The sequence below is a fragment of the Stegastes partitus genome, unplaced genomic scaffold (assembly GCF_000690725.1).
Source record: "Stegastes partitus isolate 25-593 unplaced genomic scaffold, Stegastes_partitus-1.0.2 Scaffold1605, whole genome shotgun sequence".
Lineage (NCBI taxonomy): Eukaryota > Metazoa > Chordata > Actinopteri > Pomacentridae > Stegastes > Stegastes partitus.
The window spans coordinates 122,189-147,348 of record NW_007579336.1 but is presented as its reverse complement, the minus strand read 5'-3'; the positions used below and the strand labels follow the sequence as shown (position 1 = coordinate 147,348).

Here is a 25,160-nt window from a genome sequence, read left to right as displayed (position 1 = left end):
CTATCTATCTATCTATCTATCTATCTATCTATCTATCTATCTATCTATCTATCTATCTATCTATCTATCTATCTATCTATCTATCTATCTAAGCTTTAGTCCATTGTTTATGGTGTAAGAAATTAAAAACCCCATCAAAATGTTGACTGTATTCTACCTCATTGATGAGAGCTTAAAGATCCCCTAAATGCCAAAGGAGATACAAGAATCATCACAAAAGCTGTGTTCATAATTCCAATAACAAAATAACAGGACTGTTCTGCAAACAGTCTCTGATATTGAAACAGGTGAGCCATCTGTGGATCAAGAGCACTATGTAAGTATTGCACATTCTGTAAATCAACAATTCCTAATAAGGGTGACCTCCTTTTTCACTGTAACTTTATTGCACAATGCAGAAAAACCAATAAACTAAATCAAAATCCTAGGACAGTAGCATTTAAAATGCTTGTTTACCAGATTATTTTAAGTAATAAAACTGAGAAGCTGCAATATTATACATTAAATAAATTAACCAGACTAATTTAGATGTTAAGGTTAAGGACTTACCATGACAAATTGTCTGTCTGATTTAAAAAGCAAGGATATTACCCCCAAAATTACACATCCAAATCCAAAGATTCCTTATTAGTGGACAAGAATGACTCCCAATCAATATGGAAGAGACCTTCAGCAGGACCAGACTCAGAGAGGGTGGCCATCTGCCTCAGCTGGTTAGGGTCAGGTGAAAGGTGAGAGAAGAAGAACAGAAACAGAAACACTGCATAAGTTGGTGGGAGTAGCTGCAGATCAAACCCACACAGCTCCAAAGTCAGAAATACCTGTAGAGAGGTACAGGAAGACAGAGGACTGAGCACCACATATGTGAGAGATTAAATAAAAAGTGAATAACATGCAATAGTGCATATTAATACATGGAGAAAGTGGCCAGAGAGATGCAGAGGATGTGCAAAAATCACCAAAATGCAGTAAAATGTAGTGTTTGGTGTTCAGCATTTTCCTGGAAGAGGACCTTTAAACCCCTCACCACCTGATGTGAATGCAGATGTGCACTCAGCGGTGCCAGAGAAAGGCCTCCATGTGTTACGCTGCTTTGGACTCTTGCATGCATGTGGCTGCATAAACAGAGGAGGTAGTAAATGCACGGTATCCAGCAGTGACCCCAATCTATGCAGTTTAACAGTTTTGCCATCTGTCAGTGCAGGCACAAGCTTTTTGCAGATAATCCTCCATTTCCGTGATGTAAATAAATGAGTCTCGTGAGAAACTTGGCTGGTGTAAGGTTTAAAAATTCCACCTTTATTTACATCAACATTGGCCGTGCAGTAAATTTTAGCTACTTGAAAATAATTACAGTTAGATTTTTTTTCTCCCCCCTGGTGTGCAAATACACTAAATCATGGCACTCATGAGCGTGTTGTGACAGTTAATCTGGTCATGCAGTAAAAGGCTCTTAGTGGATCAAAGAGGTCCACTTTAACACAGTGTGTAGCTCAGACAAACAATAAGAGGCAGCTTCTTTCTCCCAAAATTCAGACCATGATATTTTTTCCCAAGTTGTAATCAATAGGCTATAATTGCACAATTTATTTAAATTGAATTATCAAATGAAATCAAGCTGATTTATTTTGCTTTAAAGCAACCTGAGTAGACGGATGTATTGTAGATGTGATAAGAAAGGCAACAACAAAAGCATATGCAAAAAGCAAGACAGGAAACAGGTTAAAACTTGCAAAAATCATTAAATTAAAAAAAAAAAACACACACACGAAAAAACCAAACGAGGATCAATTGCTGTAATAAATTAAATATAAAACAAAAAAGACCACTAAGAACGCGTGCGAAAAGACAAGAGGGGGCTAAAAGGGGCATTCAAATATTAAAATATAGAGTAGAAAAAGTGAAGACATGGAACAATATCTCGAGTTTTGTGGAGAAAACTTCACACACATGAAGCAACCCTGAATGTCTCCATTGAACCTTCCTATAGTAATGCTTACTTCATGTTACCTCGGAATTTTCTAAGCTAGGCATCGGAGAACAAAAATAACAGCCATCATTTTTGTCTCCATTGAATTTATTTATTTCTTAAAAGATATAAAATCTAAGTTAATTTAAATAAAATAATATTAGCAGCACACATTCTGTGCCTTAAACGTATTAGTGTGGTAATGGTAACACAATTAACCTCTCGATGGGCTATTTTCCGCTGAACTTGAAAGCATCATAAGCTCCTCCTGCTCCGGTAGTCCGAGCGGGAAGTTCAGATGTTCGTTTTTCGACATAAATATCATGTAAATACAGCAAATATTCTGCTGCTATTTCGATACAAACGTCACTTTACAGGAATTTTAACTGGTGAACTGGTGAGTTTGTGTTTACATAGTTTGGGCTGACTTTAAGTGGCATTTAAAACGGGCTAATGTAACATTAGCTCGCTAAATGAAGCCAATTTAAAAGGCTGATAGCAAACGTTGATGTTAGCTTCTCTAACGAAGAACGTCCAGGTTCATTTTAGCTAGCTTGTTAGCTTGTATTTGGTTTAGTGTGTTTGAGAAGAAGACATGGGAAGTTTTATTTTCAAAGCTACATTCGGTGTTTTCGTGTGTGTTTACCTCAGTGACTACAGGACGTGTGTGCAGTCATGTCCGGGGAGGAGGAGAGGAGCAGCTCTGCGTCCAGGAGCTTCGGACAGGTGATGACTTGTTGGGAGCCTGAACACTGGGAGCTCAGCACACAAGTCTTTAGGTTTTTGATTCATTCTCAAGTTATTTCAGAATGAAAGGAATATGCAATCTGAGCCACTGTGCTTTAGGGAAAGTCAGGTCATCCCACTTTGTTTCTACATTTAACCAGTTGTGCACATTAACATCTGTCTCACTGCTTTAGTGTTATTTATATGATTTGCAGAGTTATAAGTGTGCCATGTGACAAAGAATAAAAAAAAAGACCTTTTAGTTACCAGCTGAAATAAAATCAATTATTATACACATTTTTCAACAACAGCCATTGAGCCAAAGTGCTCAAGTTTAGCTGAATAAACTTCCCAACAAGTGAGAACATGAAGGTTAAGAGTAGTATTTATCATGTGAGTTTACCCGAGTGGTTTAAATACTCCAAGTAAAACCCTACTAAATTATATAAAATACAAATTTATCTGAATAAATTAAATATTGAAGTTAAGATATTAATAAGATATTAAGGTTAAGACAATGTCATATACACTACTAGTCAAAAGCTTTAAAACACCCCAGTTGTTCCATTTTTTATTGAAATCAAGCAGTTTAAATCCAATGAATAGCTTGAAATGATACAAAGATACGTGGCCAGAGGTTTAGAAAATAAGGTAAGGTTACCCAAAACTGAAAAGTAATGTATATTTCAGAATTATGCAGGTTAACAACTTAAAGCTGCTCTGCAGCAATGGAGGTTGATCAGGCCTTGAAAGTTGTTGCTACCAATTCCTACAAATGTTCCTGATTACTTACAAGCCCCTCCGTCTGCATAAAAGTCGTGCTGGAACACACTGAGGTACCAAACCCTCATGAGCATTGTTTGAACAGTATTGTACTGCAGAAAGAAGTGTGTTGCTATAAAAATGGGCGAGGAAAAGACAGTTAACAATGGAAGAGAGACAGACCATTACAACACTTAAGAATGTAGGTCTTTAGTCCTGAGAAATTGCAAAGACAGTCGAGGTGTCGGTGAGTACAGTTTGATTCACCATCAAAAGCCGCTCCGAAACTGGGGGAGACATGACAGGAAGAGGTTTGGCAGACCCAAAGCCACAACAGACTCAGAAGACAAGTTTCTCAGAGTCAGCAGCTTGAGTGATAGGTGGCTAACAGGACAACACGTTCACAGCTTAACAATGGTGGTCGTAACCAAGTGTCAGTTTCAACTATGAATAGAAGACTTCGAGCTGCAGGTTGAGTTGCAGCGAGAAAGCCATTGCTGAGACGTTAGAATAATACACCATCGAGTAGGCGCAAGGATGGTTTGTCAGTGTGACATCAACTGTCAAGCGTGGGGGAGGAAGTGTGGTGGTCTGGGGCTGTTTCGCTGGATTCAGGGTTACAGAGTGAGAGCCACCCTGAACCAAAATGGCTACCGCAGCATTCTGCAGCGCTGTGCAGTATCCTCTGGTGTGCGCCTAGTTGGTCAGGGGATCATCCTGCAGCAAGATAATGTCCCAAAACTTGAGTCCAAGCTGTGCCAGAACTGCCTTAAACGGTAAGCTTGAAAACATGGAGCAGCCAGCACAGTCTCCAGACTTAAACCCCATCGAGGTGATCTGGGATGAACTGGGCAGAAGAGTGAAAGCAAAGCAATCTACAAGTGCCACACATTTATGGGAACATCTGTCAGTTCTTTTTAACATGAATCAATCAAATAATCAGATATAACACATGGCATCTCTACAACAGAAAGAAAGTCAGAACAGAACCAAGTGCACACTATATCTGGGATGATAGTGGGCAGATGGATGGTGGGGTCAAACACCAGAAACCACAAGTCTATAAGGAGTCACACATCTGCAACGCATAGAGATTTTGTGTGAAATGTTGTCCCACTCTTCCTGAAGGGATTGCAAAAGTTAGCTGACATTTAGAGAGAAAGCATCTCATTGTTGGACACGTGCATCCGAAGCATCACGCGGCAGATTGTCTCTCGTACCGTACTGTCAGAAATGATTTCTGAGATGACAAATGGTGGAGATGTGAGACAGAACCTGAAAGACAGTGTTTCCTGCCAGAAGTGTCAGAGCTGGCAACCCTGACTGGACGAGTTAAGTAGCTAAAGAGCATTATTCACCGACCTGAGCGTGTACATAAGGCGGTGGCAGTGTCACGTCCTGACTCATCTCCTGCTACAGCAACAGGAGACAGCTGTTCCTCCACCGTGGTATTTACAAAAAGAAAACATCCTAAGTTTTGTGAAAAAAAAAAGAAAAGAAAAGAAAAGAAATGGATCCTGGGCTATTCATATTCAAGGCTGTAACCTCAGACTCCCGGGGCTTCCAAAGCTACTGTTCTTTAAGTTTCATTGAAAACTCTCTCAATCACATGTGTAATTAAGTAATTATGAAGGTAAAACACAGCTGTTTTGGTTTCACCGCCAGTCCTACAACTGTTAAAATTCTGTTTTCTTATTCATAGAGAAGGTTAATGTATGTTGGAATATAATAGAATAGAATTATTTTTACTGATCCTCCATTGGTGGAAATTTGCATGCCACAGCAGCATCCAAAAATATAGAAAAGAAAGTACGGTGGTTAGCACCGTTGCCTCGCAGCAAGAAGGTCACCGGTTCCTGTCCCGGTGGGGGCACCGGGATCTTTCTGTGTGGAGTTTGCATGTTCTCCCTGTGCAGCGTGGGTTCTCTCCAGGTTCTCCAGCTTCCTCACACACAGTCTAAAACATGTTGAGGTTAATTGGTGATTCTAAATTGTCCGTAGGTGTGAATGTGAGTGTGCTTGGTTGTCTGTCTCTAAGTGTAGCCCTGTGATAGACTGGTGACCTGTCCAGGGTGTCTCCTGCCTTCACCCTGAGTCAGCTGGGATAGACTCCAGCCCCCCTAGTGAGGATTAAGCGGAGTATAGATAATGGATGGAACTACAAGGAGATAACAATAATTAAGTAACAAAATAAGTATGTTATTCTTGATGTTCTTCTAATAATTTGCAGATTAACACACAAGTTTGTCTGCAGGACATAGAGAGAGCTGCAAAGAACTGCTAACCTGTCCAGGATGTTTTTCCATTTGCATCTCAAACATCTTGTGAAAGCAGGAGGCAGTGCAGCAGGATGGAGTGGGACTGTGACTGATGATTATTTTTATTTGTTGACAATTATTTTCTCCATTAATTTATTAGTTGTTTGGTAAATAAAACCTCAACAAATGGTGAAAATGCCCATGAGTGTTTTCCAAAGACATCTTCAAATATCCTGTTTTGTTCACAACACAAAATATTCAGTTGACTGTCACAGAGGAGTGAAGAAACCAGGAAAATAATCATTTAAAGAGGCTGGAATCAGAGAGTTTTGAGCTTTTTCCCCTAAAAAAAAAAATTTTTTTAAAAATTCTTAAACCAATTCATCGACTTGTCAGAGTAACTGGGGATTAATTAAACAGTTGACAACTACTAGATTAACCGTTGCAGCTCTCGGTGGGGGTAACTCAAATTAATTTGTAACAGCTCAGATTGTGACAAAGAATAAACAGAATTATGAAGAAAATCATATGCAAGTTATATTTTAAATAGTCATAGTATTTTCCTTTCTTATGTGCGTTTCTTTTTGTGGTCTAACTGTTGCCCGACTGTGCTGACAGTGCACCTACACAGCTGAGGAGTACCAGGCCGTGCACAACGCTCTGCGACAGAAGCTGGGACCAGAGTACATCAGTACCAGAGTGGCTGGTGGAGGACAAAGGGCAAGTCTTTGTTTTTCTCTCTCATATTTCTCTCCAGCTGTGCCGAGAATTTAAAGCCCCCCTCCGTCACTCTGAAATGTGTTTGAGCTTCACTGTACAGAATGAAAACACATCTGAGTGTCTTTATTATTTTTATGTAATTATCCTCATGCATATTTATGATTGTAATCCACAGCGATAACAACTTTACTGCATGATCAGAAATTGGCCTTTATTTTGCTAATGTCTAAATCAAGAGTTGCACAGGATGTAAGTCTGTCTGTCTGATCTCAACAGGTGTGTTATATTGAAGGGCATCGTGTCATCAGTCTAGCCAATGAGATGTTTGGATACAACGGCTGGTCTCATTCTATTTCCCAGCAGAACGTTGGTATGACGTATTTCAACTCTTCTTGGTTTTGACGTCATGCAATCACACTAACAAGTTCTGTGCTTTTGTTTTCAGACTTTGTCGACCTCATAAATGGGAGGTTTTACGTCGGAGTCAGCGCGTTTGTCAAAGTGCAGCTGAAGGTTGGACGGACAGACATCTTTGTTTTTATTTTCCTGACAGCCGTATGAATTTGTGTAACAAGTGCTTCTCCTCCAGGACGGTGCGTTTCACGAGGACGTCGGCTACGGAGTCAGCGAAGGACTGAAGTCTAAAGCTCTGTCGCTGGAAAAGGCGAGGAAGGAGGCTGTAACCGATGGCATGAAGAGAGCGCTGAAGTACTGGAGTTTACTTATTAACTCTGATTAGATTGATGATGTTTTAATAAGTAAAAATGTATTCTGTAATTCTTTTTTCTTTTCAGATGTTTTGGTAATGCTCTGGGAAACTGCATCCTGAACAAAGAATACCTCCTCGCCATTAACAAAATCCCCAAACAGGTCAGAAACAACCCAAAGTATAAGATTATGTCATTTATTTTGAACCTTTTTGATCTGATAATTGTTGGGAAGCTGAATCTTGTCACGTTTCTTCTACACAAAGCCTCCTCCTGCTCTGGACCCGGCCCAAACTAAGCGCTCTGATGGCGAACCATCAGTGGAGAAGGCCCGGTTCTCTAGTCTGGTCCGGGACGACAATCTTGCATCTGCTGCAGGTCCTGCAAGGATACCGCTGGAGCCCCGGGTCATCAACCAGAACCATTCAGAGGTTCATACTCCTGATGCCGCTGGTCCGTCCCTCCACAGGAAGAGTGAAAACGGCAGCTCCAGGTGTGGTTTCAGTGTGTGAAGCTTCCTCGTCTCTTTTGAAAGTGTTTATCATCTCCAGTCACATTTCCGTCTTCCCTCTTCAAAGGTCCGCTGTGGACTCGATGGATGCTTTTGGGTCTGAAGCGCACACGGACCCCAAACAGCTGAGAAAATTGCGGCAACAGCAGCTTCAGCAGAAGTTCAGGAGAGAGATGGAGGCCAAGAAGCTGCAACAGAAACAGGATGAGACGAAATCCGAGGAGGCAGAGGTTCCTATTGGACGAGGATCCAGCGGAGGTAAAATACATCAGAGTGGTTTCTTAGTTTAAAGCAGCTGCCTCATATCACTGTGCTGTCTTCAGGTTTACTTTACTAAAGAGTAAAAACTCTCCTGTTGGTGTTTTTTAACCAATAATTATCTCCTTCACACCTCAGCAACATCATCACATCGTGAGGTTTCTGCTTTGATGGAAAAGAGAGCCATCAATATAATCCCACAAAAATAATGAAATGTCCAAATCACTTGTAACTGTTTCATTTAGTTACAGCTGACAAATGTCAAATTTGACATGAAGGGCCAAAATATTAAAATGATTTCCTTAAAATAAGTGTAAAAAAAAAAAAAAAAGAGTTCATGTCTTGTGATCTGATTTGACCTCCAGGCTGGTAGTTTGAGACAACTGGTTTGAAGTGTGTTTTTATTCTTAGTTTTTAATGGTGAACTTAAGTTTTTCTCTGGTGTTTCCGTTTCTCAGGGTCCTCCGGCGAAGGTGGTGCAGTGTTCAGCGACGGCAACGCGGCTGAAGACAGGAAGCTCAGCAGCAGAGATGTGTGTTTGACAGGTGCTATAAACAACCACATTCACACATACACAGACTTTGACTGTGGCTTAGATCTAACTCGTAGTCAGACTTTAGATAGATTAAAAATGTTTCTGTTGCACAAAGCTATTTATCCCTTGACTGTCTTAAACTGGAGTAATTTAGACTTTTTCAAACCAGAATCCATGGTTGTCCAAACAACTGCATTAAAGCTCCCTTCACAGTTTTATATTAACAGGATATTTTAGTGGGAAAGTTTGATCTTTAGCAAACCATAATTGTCTTTCCCTTTAATCAGCAGGTGTCACTGAGTGTTGTCATGGAATAAAGTCTTAGTTAGCCTGGGAGTCTGGTGGCTAACTCAGGCTTAAAATAAGCAAGGGCCCTTTTTGTGAAACTCACATTACTCTAGTATAAAAGCTCATTTTACACCCATCTAACGCTGCCCCCCTTTTCTGTCTTTGTCTCCCCGTGCAGATGATCCTGAACTCTGGGATTTCACTCTAGATTCGATCGAGGAGCTGGACGTCCCCGCGGGCGGCCCTCCACCCAGAGCCTTCAGGCCCAGCACACCCGGGAGTCACAAGATGCAGACGCGCAGCAAGACTCCTCAGAGACCCCCGAGCAGACCTTCAGAGGCCCCGTCGTACAGCAGAGGACACGACCAGGCTCAGCACAGATCCCAGCACCACAACCAGTATCAGCAGAGACCAGGTGAGCTGTCACTGTCACTCAGTGAGTGAAGTTAAGGTGGATTTCTGTGGGCTTAACTTTGTTTTTGCTTCTCCAACCTGCAGGTGAAGCCTCCAGTCCGTACAGACAAGGACAGTACATGAAGAAACGCAGACTGGACACTTAAGACGCTGTTCAATCAGCTCTGTCTAGAATCCAGCCGAATGATTTTTATTTATTTTAGTCTGTACATTTAAATTCATATTACATTGACTTGCTGCTATGTATAATATTTGGAGGGATGTCGATAAATGTCTTCTGGTTTTGTGAAAGTAAAAACAAAACCAAAGAAGTGAGCGAGCTACAGTTACGTAGTGAATCAAAGAAAACTAGTCTTCATATTGAGGTTTTCAGTTTGTTTGAATAAAATTCTATCAGAAAACATTGTTATTGTTCAATAAATAAATCCAAATAATGCAGTACACCTGGTTCAAACTATTGTTTTTTGTTGACAAATACCCCAATGAGCACTTTTAATTGATATTATTTTTATTTGTTTTTACAATTTGTACAATGTGAAAAACATACACAGAAAAAACAGACACTGAATCACAGAAAGTCAGTAAGGAGGGATCGGAAATAAGAGTACAACTGCGTCAGTAGCCTTAAACAGTACTGTGTAGAGAGGTCTGTGATAATTACTGATAATAGCTTAGTAGCACATGGATCGTAAGATTCGTTGTGAACTTGTGCTGTACAGTGGCCAGTTGTGAGATGGATGTCGTTTGTAAGATTAAAACACCAGTGAAGCCGGCATGCAGAACTCATACGCTGATAGTGTGGTACTGAAGTTGTGCCTGTGATATTGATGAATGGCAACTGAACAGATCAACACTTGTCGCAGGAAGGCAAAGAATTAAAAAAAAACAAAAACATAAACAGTCTCTAATATTCCAATATCAAAAACATTGAAGTCGGCAACAACCCTCATCAGCATGCAAATGTTTCCAATACCCCTCAGTCCCTATAAAACTTTAAACATTGCATATTCTGCATTGCAGTAACTTATTTTTTTCTCTAGAGAAGTTAAACTATTCATTCAATCTACGAGCAGGCGAAAGAGTCACGACGACAGCATGGCACTCGTGTGAGGTGGTGAGAGAAGTCGAGTCAGCATGACAGCTTGGAAACCTTTGTACAGCTCACTTGCTGCCTGAACAAGTGCTTCTATGAACTAGTTTAATGATAAATCCACAAAAACAAATGTCAGCCAAATCCATGTTCACATGAGCCAAATATAAACACACAGCTGATTGCACAACCAACGCAAACGTAACTGTAGAGAGAAAACAAACGGTTTTCCGCTTTACTCCGTGTGCTCTTTGTTCTGCGCGTGGCGTCTGTTTTCGGCGTCGCATGCTCTGAACTGGCCGTGTCGGGTGGTGTGTTCTGCGTCGTGTTCGGTTAAATGGTTTTCTGCGGTACGGTTACAGCTACAGGACTAGATGAATCTGGAACTTGTCATTAGTGAGGATGCAAGGCACTAAAGTGTTCCTCATGTTTACAGGTTAGAGTGCATGTGCATTTAACGTGGGTCACCACAAGCATACTCTAGTGACTGAGCATTATGTGAAAGCATTTACCTCACATTAACATATTTACAACAAAATAGAAAAAAGGAGGAAGGGGGGGCGGGGGGGGGCAGGGCAGTCATAGATAGCAGAGCTTAATAAACTGCAGGATTATTCCTGCATGGTGGGTAGGATACCAATAACAACAACAACCCTGCAATTGCACTTTTTATATTCCTTTAACTACATGTTGTTTAACAACCTTTAATAGTAATTACAGTGAAACAACATCAAAATCTGATGGCTGAATACAGGTCCATAAAGAACATTGTTGTTTGTTTTATTAAATATACGCATACAAAAACAGACCACAGAAGGAGAGAACCCCAGACACTTGTGATTTGAGAGGTCACAGATAAATGTTATGGGTAGAAATATTTTTGATGCGACAGGACTTCACTGACAACCTGTTCATCGGTGTAAACGACTGGGAGAAGTGGGACGCTCTCCACAGAGTCTGAAATCTTCCTCAAATACTATGCTAAAAAATAAAAACTGCTCAATTTTCAAGATGATATGAGAAGCAGATTGCGAACTGTCCACATGTCACAGTTCAGCACAAAGTGAAGTGGTTTCATGTGTCCATTTGGGAGAAAAACACTAAAACCAAAAACAAAAATAGACAAACAACTTATCACCCTGCAAACACCCTCTACTCAGCTCGTGATCTACAGCAGCATCACCTCACCAGTTCCAAACTCTGAATGGCGGTCAACACCAGTTTCTTCGTGTGGCAGATCCACTGGCTTACATGTCAGATGTGAAGAATAAATCAGTAATAATAATAATCTGTATGATAGACAACTCAAATCACAATGACACCAGACTCTCACGGAGACATAAATATGTTAAATGTAGAATCATAACCCAGTGAAGAAAATTCTATGTACAGAGCCAATGTTTTAAATGTGTTTGGGGATTAAGGCCACAGTTACAAGGGACTGTTTATCTACTTTACCATTATTGCCACAGGGATGTATTCATACTGCAACCCTACCCATTCTCCTGCCTAACTTACAAAGTCTTTCTTCCGCTAACTCGACCAGTCACTGCTCCATGTAGGACAAACCAACGTCCCACTCTTCTGTGTCACTTCCTGTACACTCACATTCTCCCCTCGCTCACTGAGACCACTCGACCTAACCTCCCATCCCAAGTCACTCAAGCTGGTTAATGTTTAGTCAGTGTGTGTGTGTGTGTGTGTGTGCATGCATGTCTGCGGTGTATTACTTCAACTGTCTTCAGTCCCAGCTTGGCTTAAAGTCCAGACCAGTAAGAATTTTGAACCACAGTCCCTCCCTAACTCTCCCCCCTTCAAAGGAATGACGATATTGCAACGTCTGCACTCGAAAGACATCTTTGGCTGCTGTTGGTTCTGCCTTTGGGTCGACACAACCAACCGACTCGTCACAGCTCGTTTCCACAGCTAATGGCAGGCTAAGTGTGAGACTTTTTGTGCTGTGGATGTGTATTGCACTCTCCCTCCAATTGCCAGGCAGATTTCCGTTCTGCCCCAGAGGACTTGAACCACACAGGTCAACTGTATTACAGAAATAACACATAATATTAAAAGTTGAAATAAAATGCACAATACCAAGCCAGCTAACCAGCAAAACTGCAAAGAGGGGTCGTGGTTGTCGATCAACGACCTCTCTGCCCTGTGTGGCCCTCCATCTCAGCCTGGACCGGGGCTCAGACTGGGCTACGTGGGCCTCAAGTTGGACCCTCCGGGGCTGACTGATTTCTGGGGGGCTGATGTAGTTCCCATGTGGTAGCCTTGGTGCAGGGGTGCAGAGGCTGTCGTAGGCGGCTGGTACTGAGTCAGCGGCTGTGCCGGGTTAAGCATGCTGACCTGGCATGTGCCTGTGGGTCCTGCCCACTGGGGAGCACTGTACGGGGCTGAGGCGTATCCGAAACTCTGGGCAACTGGGCCCAGAGAGCCTTTACGGGGCCCCAGGGAGACGGAGGGATTGGCTGGGTTGGGGAGGTGAGTGCCGGTGGTGGACGTGGAGTTGGAGGGCGTGGGAAGTGTCGGGCAGAGGTAGCCTGGAGCGGAAAATTTACGTCCCATGTTGGCCGGAGGGATAATCTGTGTTTAGAAAAAATAAAATAAAATGTGGGTTACTATGGAGTATAAAGGAATATTACAAAATGTAAGCATCATATATGGACATGCAGTCAAACACAACTTCTATATTAAAAGAAAACTGAATGCCTACATCATGTCCTAGGGCTGCCTGTGCTCCAGTTTTAGGACCTCTCTTGCACTGGGAGAGGCTGATGGCATCTCTGGCCCAGTTATCCACCAGCTTGTGCAGGTCATCAGTAAAGGTGCCCTTGCCCTTCTGGGTGTGAGAGGCAGGAGCAGTGAGTCCAGAGGCCTGGGAAAGCGAAGTAGAGTGGCTCTGGCAGTGGCCTGAACCATTTGTGGAGCTGGTCCCACTTGATCCTGGAAACACAGACAAGATGGGTGAGAAAGTGAACTAGGAAACAAATCCATTGCAGCAGCTCACCATGACAACATGCGCTTGCACGTACCTGTGGAGCAAGTACTGAGGCTCGGCATGGATGGAGAGGATGTGAGCTGCGGTATGGACGACCTGCCTGCTGCTTGAAATGCCTCTGCTGCAGTTTCTGAGGCCTCTGTTGCTGAGTGTGAGCTTTGTTTAGGAGGGGACTCTGAACCATGACTCTGAGGCGAGGCTAGGGATCACACACATGATCAGAATAAAAGATTAAAAAAACTAAACATTTAAGCAGAGGATACTTAGATGTTTGACAAAATATGTACATACACCAACAACTGTGGTACTGACATCGTGGTAAATATTTTTCCAAGTAAATCCAGCTCTTCATTCCTACCTGAGTGTATGGGGCTGGGCTGTCCACTATTGCGAGCAGATTTGTGGCCTTTGCTTTTGAGCCTACGTCGACCTCCAGCCATGGCAACAGCAGGGGAGAGGACAGAAGGGGGAGGAGGTTTTCCCATCCGCGTGAACAGGGCCTCGATCTCCTCTTTCTGACGTGTCTGCAAAGCCTGAATCTCCATCATGTGTCTGTGAGAAGAAAGGCAGAAGAACAGTTATAGTTCTATTGAGCTGTAAAGGAGTAAATAGTGTAAAATAGGACTGTAAATATGTACTTTTCTCTCAGACGGCTGATTTCTTTCTGCAAGGCTTCATCCTCCTTCTCTGAGTCATCGTCATTGTCACTACTATAATGGGCATGTGTGTTCTGGGGGTCAGAGGTCGAGGACGAGGGTCCGTTCTGGATACTGGAGCCGTGTGACAGACTGGGGCTTGCTGCTGGAGCAGGGGTCACTGCGGAAAATTAAATACATGATGAATTAGAATGGGTGAACTTCTAATATTTAAAACGTACCTTAAACATCTGTTTTCTGTGCCCTGGCAATATTTGTTTCAGGCATATTTATTGACCAAATCCAAAGAATATCTTCTAGTGTGATTAAAACATAATGGATTTCCAAGCTTAATAGCTACACAGATACCCCCCACTGCTCCCACTAAAAACTCCCACAGCAGCTTGTGCAACAGTATGCATTTAAAAACAGTGAAGGAAAAAGAAAGAAATGCTTCCACAGAGTCTGTGATTTTCTTTAAAGACACCTCAGAGGGTATTATCCCATTTATACAAAAACAGTTCAGCTAAGTGATAGCAGTGAAAGAGCTCATAAGACAGTGTAAATAAGGAACTTGAATGTTTCTCAGTCCAGTGGGAGGAGGACTTTACACTAGTTCATCAGAGCTGGCTTCTGTTAATTTGTTGTGAACCTGCTACACACCTGTGACGGAAAATCGGCCCACTTTAGCGCCAGCGTCTGGCTGAGATGTGGCGTTGTTGCTCGCGGAAACTTGGAAGCGCCCAATAGTGGTGGACTGACTGGCAGGACCGACCGAATGAGATGAGGCTCCATTTATAGAATCAGTTTGACAGACTCCTTTGGACAGAGTGGATGATCGGTGGAGGGTATTTTCTGGACTCGAGGGGGAAGAGGACGATGACGAAGAAGATGACGAAGAGGAAGTCGAGGACGGCGTAAGAGAAGAAGAGGAAACGACACTGGAGGGATCTGGCACACTGCTGGACGCACCATCAGTGGCAACAGACACCTGAGAGAGAGACGAGAGAGATCATGTTAATGAGATGAGCCCGAGGCTTAAGAGGTTTAACCATTTAAAACGGGATTGACCGTCTTCACTCTAAGCTTCGACGAAAACTCACTTGGAAACGTCCGAGAGTGAAACCTGCTGCTGGAGGCTGGGCTGTGCTACCTCCTTGAACAGTCTCTGGACTCAGAGCTCTCCTCAACTGGGCGTCCAAATTACCCAGAGGTTGCTGTGACTGTGGGACACAAAAACAGGATATAAGGACCAATCGAACAGTACATTAGTTCACTTACACCAGATAAAAACCTACAGAAATTAATGGGGCTAGTAGTATAGCAGGGACAATGTAGAGCTCACCTGGTTTGGTCCAGGAAAAGGGGGCACAAGGTCAGAAGGGGGTGTAGCAGCTTGGTCAAAACCAGTAGGTAAAGTCTAAATGATAGAACAAAAACACATATGTCAATATGTAATTATATTACCACAGTCAACAGCATGCATGACTTATTTTTGGATGGAAACTTCACTAACTTGTGCCCTGGGCTTAGTTGGAGGGGTCTGGGCGTGTCCTGCCGGGGTGACTCCCTGTCCTGGGGTGGTTGTGGGGCCCAGGACACTCGGTGCCCCAGAGGTGAGAGGAAGGTTAGATGGTGGCACTATGGCGGATCCAGGTGGAGGGGAAGAAGTCCCAGCAGGAGGAGAGGAGGTCCCCGTGTTCTGACTGGGATCCGCTGATGCTGAGGAGGCAGAGCTCTGATCTTTGAAGAGGGACCGTAGCTTCTTATCTAGAGCTTGGATGTCATCTCTGCCAGCGTTCTTGGTCTGGAGCTCGGCCCCCTCTGCCTCCACTGGCTGTGGCTGGACCTGGCTCTGACTGGGAGGTGCGGGCTGAGCAGAAATGGGTTGGGAGGTCGTGTGCTGTTGCGCATGGTTGGATGAATTCATAGGCTGAGAGGACGTAACACCGCTATTAAACGGCTGCTGCTCTGAAGTGGAGACAGTTCCAGCACTACTGGACGTACCACCAGAAACAGAACTACTGCTCAGCTGAGGCCCAGGTGCTGCAGGGACGGACGTCTGCGTTGATGGAGGAGAAATGTTGGACGATGAGGGAGGGATGCTAGCAGCTGCTGGAAGCTGTGAGGGGGCTGTTTCATGGGAAGTCTGGGGTGGTGGACTGGGATCACTGGTGACGGACTTGGACTGAAGAGATGAAGGTGGAGGGGAAACTCTCCCCGCCGAGGAAGGAGGTGAGGATGCTGCAGTAGATGTGAGAGACCCACTAGGAAAAGTCGTGCTAGTGGTGGACGCTACAGTTTCTGGAGGAGTCAGGCTATTGTTAGAGTTTGGGCCAGCCTCAGTGGGCGGGACAGTGCCTGGTTCCAGCTCAGCAGTAGGGAGATCAATGGTGTTGCCTCTCTCTACATGAGTCTGCTTCATTTTACTGAAAGCTTGCTGGAGAATCCCAGATGGAGCAGAGAGAGAAAGGCCCAATGTCATCTGGGGAGCTAGAGAAAAGGTAGAAAGGTGAAGTTATATAGATGAAATTTATAGGACAGAAAATGTGGGCTTAAAAAACAAAAAGTAATTTTCTCCTACCTGTAGCAGGTTCATCTCCAAAGGAGGTATTAGCAGAGGAACCTCCAAAGAACTGTTCTTTAAGACGAGACTCTGGCACTGGACTGACTATGAACCTTCGTCCTGCTGAATGCACCACTTGAGCCGTAGTGCTGGGAGAAATACCTGAGCAATAAGGGAAAGCCAACTGTAAGTGGGAATTCACAAACACAGACAAATCTAGGCTTAAGTACTGTATTTTCAGCTAAAGTTTCTTCACCTGGCAGCATGGGGACAGACAGCTCGGGCTGTTGTTGATCACTCATCTGCAAAAGAGACAAAAGTGAAGATATTAACATCTTTATGTTAAGTAGGAGAGGATGGGCATTTGGCTACTAAAGTGATGTGTAGTAAAGTAATACCTGGGGAAAGCCTTCCTTTATGCCCTCTCCTTTCTCATCAGCCATTTCTATGACTTCACGGACCTGCTCGATGAAGGACTCTCTCTCACTCTCCAGGATGAACTCACTTTCAACCTGAAACACAAAGCAAAAGAAGTTCAGCTGCTGTGACTAAAACAACATATACTGTGTGAAAGTGTCACAGAAAGGCTTCTTGTTTGTGACGGTCGCTGGTTGAGGGCAGTAACATCAGGGCAGTATCTGTTCTTTGATAGTGTTTTTTGTTCAGTGGATGTTTAATGCTTTTTCAGTGGGATGTTGTGAATAGTAGCCATACAAAAGCATATACTGTGTTTACATGGTGGTAAATATGCTGGAACATTCAACATATCTAATTTTCGACATGTTTAGTGACAAAAACTAAAGAACCACTACTACCATGATCTGTGCGATCTCTTCTGGGTTATCGCCATCAAGGTCAAATCTGAAGGTCACCATCTTCCTGTTGTGCGTTTCCAGCTGGCACTCGGCTACTCTGTCGCCCACATTAGAGATCTGAAAAAGATTGATTTATGTTAAAATTATTTAGCGACAGAGAGCTTAAAGAAGAGTATGAAAGGACTCATCGGATCAAATGCGTACACTCAGAACATTCAGTTTGGCCTTTGTGGTCTTCTCGTGGCGGGAGCGGCTGCGTACGGACCGCCGCTGGTGACGCTTCAGCGAGCGGCCCTCATGTCGACCTCCTGATGTAGAACTTCCATCATTACCGTCACTGAGACCTGAAGCTGCATCCGACAGGCAGCTGAAAGAGACACAAATCCATAGAAGTCACGTACTGTCTGACGCTTTTTAAATCTGTATGTTACTGTTTACTGTCATGCTCTAAGACAAACAAGTTAAATTCATTGTATGCAAAAACCTGCTTGGCAATAAGAGAGTTTCTGATTCTGATTGTGTTCATGAAACTGGACTTTTAAAAAATAACTTCCATCTTACCTGTCGGCAGAAGGTGGCGCTAGTACTGAGGACCCTGCTGGCTGATCCACTGGTGCTGACTGAGGAATACTCACAGGAGCCTGAAACAGCATTTTCAGATATCAAGCATTTCATCTTAACAGCAGATTTCTACATCAAAATCCAAACTGTTAGAATATTTCACAAAGCTTTAGGGGTCTAGACCGTAAACTGCACACAGCCTTCTCATGTATTTGATTACATTTTGATCATTAATGCTGACCAACTTTTTACGAAAATGTATTGGTTTAAAGCAGACCATCCACCAGGTGGAGCTGTTTAATCTGGTGAAATATAAAACAGGCAGAGGCGCCATTATTCAGCTCTGAGGCGAAGTGTAAATACTGTGGTGCAATAGCGTTTTTTTAAATTAAATTTTCTTTACAATGCAAATCATTGTCTCGGTTGCTCTTACATGGAAATTAGCTCTGTTTATATAGGATACAGCTGTCCTGCCAAATCCAGTTTAAGCCCTGCAGGTAGTTACAATACTGTGACATTTACAACTACAATAAAATGTCTTGTGTTGACGACATGCCTCAACAGATTTTATCTACTGGGATGCTGTCGACATGGTGGGTTTTCAGCAAAGCAGCTTTTAGCATGTAAAGTGTTCCCTTTTAGCTTTTCAGAACATCAATTTGTAATGTTTACATTGCTTTTGGTCCATTTTAACAGTCAATGAAACAGTTCTATACTTGTACAGTTTAGTAGATATTATGGTTCATTCTTGTAATAACTATGGGTGAAATAAATGTAGATGAAGTAGTGCCCTCCTTAAGTTGATATGCTTACTGGTACTCTAATAGAATTTACAAGAATTATTTACATGAATACTTTAAGTGTGCACCCTTAAATATTCTTCAAGGACGACTGTACACATACTTCAAGGAGCAAGAACCATTTAAGGAGTGAACCAAATGCTTCACACCTGACCCACATACACCCACCCACACAAATTTGTTTTGTGCTCTGTAGAGTACCTGCAGAATAGAGAGGCATGAAGCCTGATAGAGGAAGTATAGGTGCTCTGCGTTGAGTGGAGGAGACAGGATAGGAGGACTTGGATCACTGGTCCAAGACTGAGTCATGCAAGAATAAGAAGCATGCAGGAAGGAAAAGTGGAAGAAAAAAAAGGGTACAGTCATGGTAATGAGAGTTGTTTATCAAGAGAAAAGAAAGAAAACATGCAAACAAAAATGGACAGCATGACATTCATACTGTAGTATGGTTCAGCAAAACAGGGGAATTAGTGAGTTAAACACCTATATATGGCAGCATATGTGTTAAAGCAACATAAAAGACACTGCATGTTAGGTGTGAGGAGGGGAGGTATGTGTGTCACCTGTAGCTGCTGAGCTCCAGGCTGTGCTTGTGGTAGAGCAGAGCTCTGAAGAATACTGCTGCTCTCTGGCTGTTGCTGGGGGAGAGACGACTGAGAGGACGGGGGTAAGATCACTTGCTGGGAGGGAATCTACAAGAATAGAAAGATGGAGGGGCAGAAACAAGAGCAAAGTTGAATAAGCAGGAAGTTGAGATAAACACTGACACATGACATTTATAATGGCATCTATGGTGCTTCCTGAAAATCTGGTTTCTTTCAAATCTAAATCTTTCAGAGAATTACTTTGGCTCTAATCCAAAACCACGTGAACTTACCTGTTTAATAACACAGCTCCACAAATCATACGGTTTATGCATTTCCCATTATGGGGTGTCAAGGTGTTGATTAGTTGACATTTAATGTCAACTCGATAGTGACTATTAGTGACTTATAAACTGCACGTCAATCCACACTGCTTGCAGTATTTTTTTCTGGATACCATAAAACACTGCTTGAAGTCTTGTATAACTAAGCAGAAACTTACCAGGGCCTGCTATAGAGATTTATATAAACAAAAAGTCTGCTTTGTTTTTCAGACACTGTGGGTGTATTTAAGAGTTGGAGCAGGAAAATGGGACATTTTATCTACCTGAGGGGGGAGCGATGGTTGGTAGTAAACTCCGTACTATAAGAAACGAAACATAACACAGGGTAAGAGTAGGAAACTTGAGAAGAAAAAGAAAAGAAAAGAAACCTATGGAGGAAAAAAAACAGACTCAGGATTGTGAGTGCTGCTTACAACACAGCTGCCTGAACCGGTGAATGTAGGCTTTAAAGATTAACTTAACACCATGTGAAAATCATGTTTTTGCTGACTTTGAGTGGTTGAAGTTCAGATTTGCTGCAGTGATACAAAAGTGTACTCAGGGTGTGTTCAGCACAACCTGATATTGCTATTAGTTGTGTTTTTACTTGAGGTCAGTGAAACAGTTCTCAGCTGGTGTGAAGTCACCCTTCAAAGACACTAAGATGTGCAGGACAAGATCTACCTGTGGAGGTGCTCCTGGAACAGACTGGTTGGTGGGTGCAACAGGAACAACTTCAGGCTGGACACCCTGCATCTGGGGTTGAACCTAATGCACCACAGAGATAAAGCGACAGCACATGTGGTGAAAATTTGACAAAGAAGATAGCAAACTGATTAAATTGCATGCGCAGAGGAGCATAGGGGCACGTGTAGTGCAGCAGTAATGACCTCGGCTGGGCAAAACTGAGACCCCTAACTTCAAGCCTGAACACAGCTGGCCATGTTTGTGAGTGGAATGTATGATTCTCATCACATCACAAGCAACTTCTACAAGCTGACTGCATCTATTGGTTGTCTACAGTACTGTCCCATGGCCAGAAGTAGATTAAACAGCGACAAAGACTGCAGTAAAGAGGTAATCAGGCAAATGGGGGCCAAAATCCACAAATATAAATAGAAACTTGGTCTGTGGAGTTTTGTAATACGCAATTAATTCTAAATAAAATATTCCAGGGAGAATTTATCCAAACATAAGATGATGCCCTATTTCCTCACCACTGACAGCTGCTGCTGCTGTGGTTGATCATTTTGTGTCTGCAGGGATGATGCCTGGGGCTGGAGGTGCTGACTGGGAGGAGAGCTGTAGGATACTCCAGGCTGAGGAGGCTGGGCCTCAGGAAGGATGGTGGAACCAGGTAGTTTATCTCCCATGTGACTGACTGTAAGAGAGAGAGGCAAGAAAATAAATTCATGAGAAAATTCTAAAACTAATCCAGTGGGTTGTCATGCAGCTGACTGTGCTTGATGCATACCTCCTCCAGTGTGCTGCAGCTGTTGGTGTTGGTGTTGGTCAGCCTCAGGCTCCTCTGACTCTGGCTGGATGGCAGCTCCACTTGGACCCTGAAGTGGGACTGGGACTTGCCCTATTGACTGGGGGACATAAGGGGCCCCCTGCGTCATGCCAGTGAGTTGTGGTTGTGGAGTGTTGTAGTTGGAGCCCTGAAGGCTCTGCTGAGATGCTGGTTGGGCAGGCATCTGTGTGCTGTGTTGGGTAGGCTGTGGAGGGACATAAGAAGCAGGCTGTGGCACTGGCTGTGACTGAGACACCTCCATGCTAGGCTGTTGGCCTGGTTGTTGTGCTGGCAGTGACTGGTTCTGTAGTTCTTCCTCTAGCCTTCTCTTCTCTTGATCTTCTCTGACCTTCAAGACAATCAACAGAAATTGTGTTTAAATAAAAAAAGCAGCCCTAAAGGAAAACGTGTGAACATCAAAGCACAATTCTGTACATCCTGTGAAAGAGGTAAGATTTCAAGCAAATCATCCAAGCAAAGAGTAAATATAGATAACATTAGATGCACTGTCATGAGCAGACACACCTGCTGACGTTGAGCCCTCTTGCGACTGATTAGAGACACTCTGTCCTTTATGGCCTTTGCAATGGTCTTGTGGTCACCTTCATACACATAACCAGACTCAACCTACGGCACAAAGACATGACATGCAATTAAGCGATGAACACTTCAAAGCCTGTGGCAATAACCCTTCTCTATGTTTGTCATGCAGTGATCTGACTAAATCAGATTAACGCAATTAAAAGTTCAATTCACCATTTCCTGAGCCACATCCTCTGGGACATCTTTGTTGAGGTCAAACGAAAACTCAATAGCTTCATTGTCTTTGTACTTCCCCTTTAGCTTTTTTATATCTTCAATTCTCAGCCACAACTTAATAGCCTGCATCTCTCCATCGTCCTCTTCTGCCAGCTCCACACGCACGCCTGTATCTTCCTGGAAGAAGGCATGGTTCAGAAGGTCCTTGATTGAGTACCTGAAGAAATTGGGGAAAAAAGCAGTGAGCAAAAAAGATCAAACGGTAGAGATACACTACCCTAGACTTGATAAATGTGTCATTCTTTAGAGACCTCTCATCCTTGTTTTGGCGAATACATCCCTCGATGATCTCCTTCACTTCAGGAATGGCCACCTTGTCGAAGCTGCCTGGCTTCACCCCCTAAAGGAAACACAGATTTCAGAATGAGAATGGCTCTCTTAACTTTTTCTTATTCTGGGTAATTACCTCACACCTTGTTTTCTCAGGGACTGTACATTAAAACCACAAAAACAGTTATCATATCCCAGAGGACTGACAACTGACAACCTTAAAATAACTTCCTCTTTAATTTTGTTTGTCAAATACGTTAAAAGGAAGGATGGCAAGCTTGCTGCCAAACCTGCACTCTGGGCACATTAGTGTGTAATATGGTTTGAGGTTTGTAATACTTAAATTACCACGTCTCCGTCCTCAGAATTTATGTATGAAAATATTTTTTAATTTAAAAAAGTTTGACTACCAGGTACAATATGTCCCCTACACCACTAAAAGGAAATTCTTTGTGTATGTGTAATGCAACCTTTAAGTTTCCACATCACACTGGTTGCTTACTAGACTTGAATTCACTTCCAAATTAGTTGTAATTTCACTATTCCTGTTTGCGTGTTCACTTCCCTTTAAACTCAGATTTTAGGGGATCTCTGGGAAACATTCCACTTTCTTAAGAAGAATCTGAAAACAGACCTTCCAGTCTCAAAGTCAGCACATGCTCCATTTTGTTCAGTGAAGGTCAAACATCTAAGAGCAGCAGTATTGACCAAAACACATTTTTGAGTGGAAGGGGATGATAAGGGTTTCAGAATGTCAGATGGTGGGAAAAGGAGGGCATAAAACGACAAAGGATGGCTGATGAGAGGTGAGCCAATAGCGAAAGGAAAGTGCTTACTGCAACAAGAAAATGGAGGACTGGCTGAGAACAAAACAGTTGAGCTAAATGACAGAAGAGGAATAACAGCCCATCTCCCAAAGGAATACTACAGTAACATCAGAGCATGTGACACTATCTAAATGTAGGCTCAACAACCCCAATAGCACTTTATATCTTAACTGAGTCAACTGTCTTTGTACTCTGCAGCATGAGCCATCGGTGGCTCATAAAAGTGAGCTAAAAAACACAACACTTAACAGCGGGGCACATTGGTTTTTAAATCCTCTGTTCAGTCACGTGGCTTCAGACTCCAGCTCAATTTGCATTTTACTGTTAAAGATAAACTGAAGGTATTGATATAGATTTAAAAGCACGTTTTGTAGATAACATTCTTGGAACAGGTTCAACCTCTTTATCTGTGAGACTCTTGAATGAATCATATAGGTGACTATGCATTGCAAAAGAACGCCGCTATGAATCATATGAGTCAAGCTAAAAATATGAGTCTTTCTTTCACAGATACTGCCCTTCTGACATCATTATGAGACTGAACTATTAGTCGTTAAAGCAGCAGGTTTGCGCTTGTTCGGGATCTTTTAAATCATCCATGCGTTATGTTGATATGCTTACATTCGCTATAACTCAGAAGGAAAGAGAGAGAGAGAGAGAGAGAGAGAAAAAAAAACTGTATGAAGTAAAGCAAACAGGGCTTGTTGGTATAAAGAACATGCTTTGTCTTTCTAAATGTGTGGGTTCTTCAAACAGAACAGCAGAGAATCATCTGGGACATTTAGGAATGCATGAGGAGAGGATAAAATATGTAATATAAGCTAAAGAGGTGTCAGCACGAATAAATAATGAATCCAGAATTGGACACTAGCCTTCGTGGCACATAGGAAGAGGTGAAGGCAGGGCAGAAGGGTGACATGGTGGGTTGAAAAGAACACTTACGCTGGTAACTCTGCGGTAGATCTGTGCAGCGTTCTGGCACTCTGAGTAAGGGTACTCTGAGGTGGCCATCTCCAGCATGCACATTCCAAAGGCATACACATCCACTGACTCGTCGTACTTCTCCTCATACATCTCAGGCGCCATGAACTCAGGGGTACCTTAAATCAAAACAACCATTCAGAACTCTCGAACTCCCTTACTGATTGAGTGGGCTTCTCACAACCCATTGCCCCTCTGCTCCTCTAACCCAAGAGGGGTTGAGGAAGAGGAGGATGAGAAGAGTGACCCAGCCTGTTGACACCTCCTGGAGAAGAACCTGTGAGGTGAAAGTTGGAGGAGAGAGAAAAAAAAGAAAGGGGGAAGGAAAGCAAAAAAGAGACAGAAAACAAAAAAGGAGGGAGAGGCTGGGCTCAGTTAGACTGCTGAGAAGGAGGCACGTGTTTGTCTGTGTAAGACCCTAACATGCTGGGATATAAGAGTGCGACTGAGGTAGCCAATGTGCAGAACACACGTGTCAGCCAGACTGTTGGCAATGTTCAAAACTTATCTCTAAAATGAGGCACTTAGGAATGACACCTGGTCCGGAGTACGGTTCAATTTGCGACGCCAAATTAGCTCTGTAAGGAAAATACGACTAGCTATGGAAATAACTTTTGTCAAGACCTTACCTTGCAACCACAAAAAACTTTGCCATTTGCAGTACACTCACCTTTCGAAGTTTGACTTACCATCTCTCCTTGACCTGCAGGAGTAAAGTGTTATGGTCAAGGGCTGAGAGAAGCAGGTCCCATAGCTAGTTAGAGTGCTCGACAGTGTGTCCCTGCACATCAGCTCTGTTGTATTAATCGATTATTTTACATTCAATCTCAGGTCTTACACAGAAAAACTCATTTGGTTATTTGAATGTAATTGTTTTTGATATTGATGTGTATTACAGCACACTGTCAGACTTACCAGGCCCATAAAAGATCATACTTACTCAATGACCAGCAGTACCCTATTCATTCCAAACAGCAGAATGGGGCACAGCTGAAGCTAGAGCCTACATTTTAAAAACATACCCAAGAACATGAAAGTAAAATAAAAAAAAATAAAATAAAATTTAAAAAAAAACAACAAAGAAACAAAATAAAAGCTGACAGAGAGAAAGTGGAGAGCGCTCCCTGGACACAAAGACGGAGCAAAAAGATTCTGCGTTCCTGCAATATTTTAAAAAGACAGCAAGAGACAAACGCTAGGAAAAAAATAACAAAAATAAAAAAC

The 25,160-nt window shown here is 42.8% G+C and overlaps 2 protein-coding genes across 6 annotated transcripts in view; one reads left to right on the top strand and one right to left on the bottom strand.

The window, feature by feature from the left end:
- Positions 1-2,287: 2,287 nt before the first annotated feature.
- Positions 2,288-11,330, top strand: rad52 (RAD52 homolog, DNA repair protein). The gene is made up of 12 exons (XM_008300900.1): positions 2,288-2,358; positions 2,621-2,695; positions 6,334-6,435; positions 6,712-6,805; positions 6,881-6,948; positions 7,025-7,143; positions 7,230-7,305; positions 7,409-7,635; positions 7,721-7,911; positions 8,370-8,456; positions 8,913-9,149; positions 9,233-11,330. The coding sequence occupies exons 2-12, from the start codon at positions 2,645-2,647 to the stop codon at positions 9,292-9,294; spliced, it is 1,314 nt and encodes a 437-aa protein (XP_008299122.1). The 5' UTR covers positions 2,288-2,358; positions 2,621-2,644; the 3' UTR covers positions 9,295-11,330.
- Positions 10,913-25,160, bottom strand: part of LOC103371543 (serine/threonine-protein kinase WNK1-like) — a 27,252-nt gene continuing 13,004 nt past the window's right edge. For 3 of the 5 annotated variants that reach the window (XM_008300901.1, XM_008300903.1, XM_008300902.1), the window contains exons 5-28: positions 23,898-24,055; positions 22,110-22,198; positions 21,796-22,015; positions 21,565-21,666; positions 21,001-21,388; positions 20,744-20,907; positions 20,211-20,294; positions 19,811-19,846; positions 19,183-19,311; positions 17,820-17,899; positions 17,463-17,625; positions 17,259-17,375; positions 16,842-16,955; positions 16,700-16,745; positions 16,462-16,605; positions 15,394-16,370; positions 15,223-15,297; positions 14,981-15,100; positions 14,541-14,868; positions 13,881-14,058; positions 13,601-13,794; positions 13,277-13,441; positions 12,958-13,187; positions 10,913-12,827 (exon numbers count right to left, since the gene is read on the bottom strand). In XM_008300901.1, the coding sequence (XP_008299123.1) occupies positions 12,441-12,827; positions 12,958-13,187; positions 13,277-13,441; positions 13,601-13,794; positions 13,881-14,058; positions 14,541-14,868; positions 14,981-15,100; positions 15,223-15,297; positions 15,394-16,370; positions 16,462-16,605; positions 16,700-16,745; positions 16,842-16,955; positions 17,259-17,375; positions 17,463-17,625; positions 17,820-17,899; positions 19,183-19,311; positions 19,811-19,846; positions 20,211-20,294; positions 20,744-20,907; positions 21,001-21,388; positions 21,565-21,666; positions 21,796-22,015; positions 22,110-22,198; positions 23,898-24,055 (4,688 nt within the window). In that variant the 3' untranslated portion in view covers positions 10,913-12,440. The remainder of the gene's footprint in view (positions 12,828-12,957; positions 13,188-13,276; positions 13,442-13,600; positions 13,795-13,880; positions 14,059-14,540; positions 14,869-14,980; positions 15,101-15,222; positions 15,298-15,393; positions 16,371-16,461; positions 16,606-16,699; positions 16,746-16,841; positions 16,956-17,258; positions 17,376-17,462; positions 17,626-17,819; positions 17,900-19,182; positions 19,312-19,810; positions 19,847-20,210; positions 20,295-20,743; positions 20,908-21,000; positions 21,389-21,564; positions 21,667-21,795; positions 22,016-22,109; positions 22,199-23,897; positions 24,056-25,160) is intronic. The other 2 variants (XM_008300904.1, XM_008300905.1) reach the window with 2 other exon arrangements.

What these genes read in the sequence shown, in the direction of transcription:
- rad52 (XM_008300900.1), top strand. Translation starts at nt 2,645, where the DNA reads ATGTCCGGGGAGGAGGAGAGGAGCAGCTCTGCGTCCAGGAGCTTCGGA. An exon ending in TGGCTGGTGGAGGACAAAGG is followed by an intron (nt 6,436 to 6,711) that starts GCAAGTCTTTGT and finishes TGATCTCAACAG; the next exon opens with GTGTGTTATATTGAAGGGCA. An exon ending in TTAACAAAATCCCCAAACAG is followed by an intron (nt 7,306 to 7,408) that starts GTCAGAAACAAC and finishes TTCTACACAAAG; the next exon opens with CCTCCTCCTGCTCTGGACCC.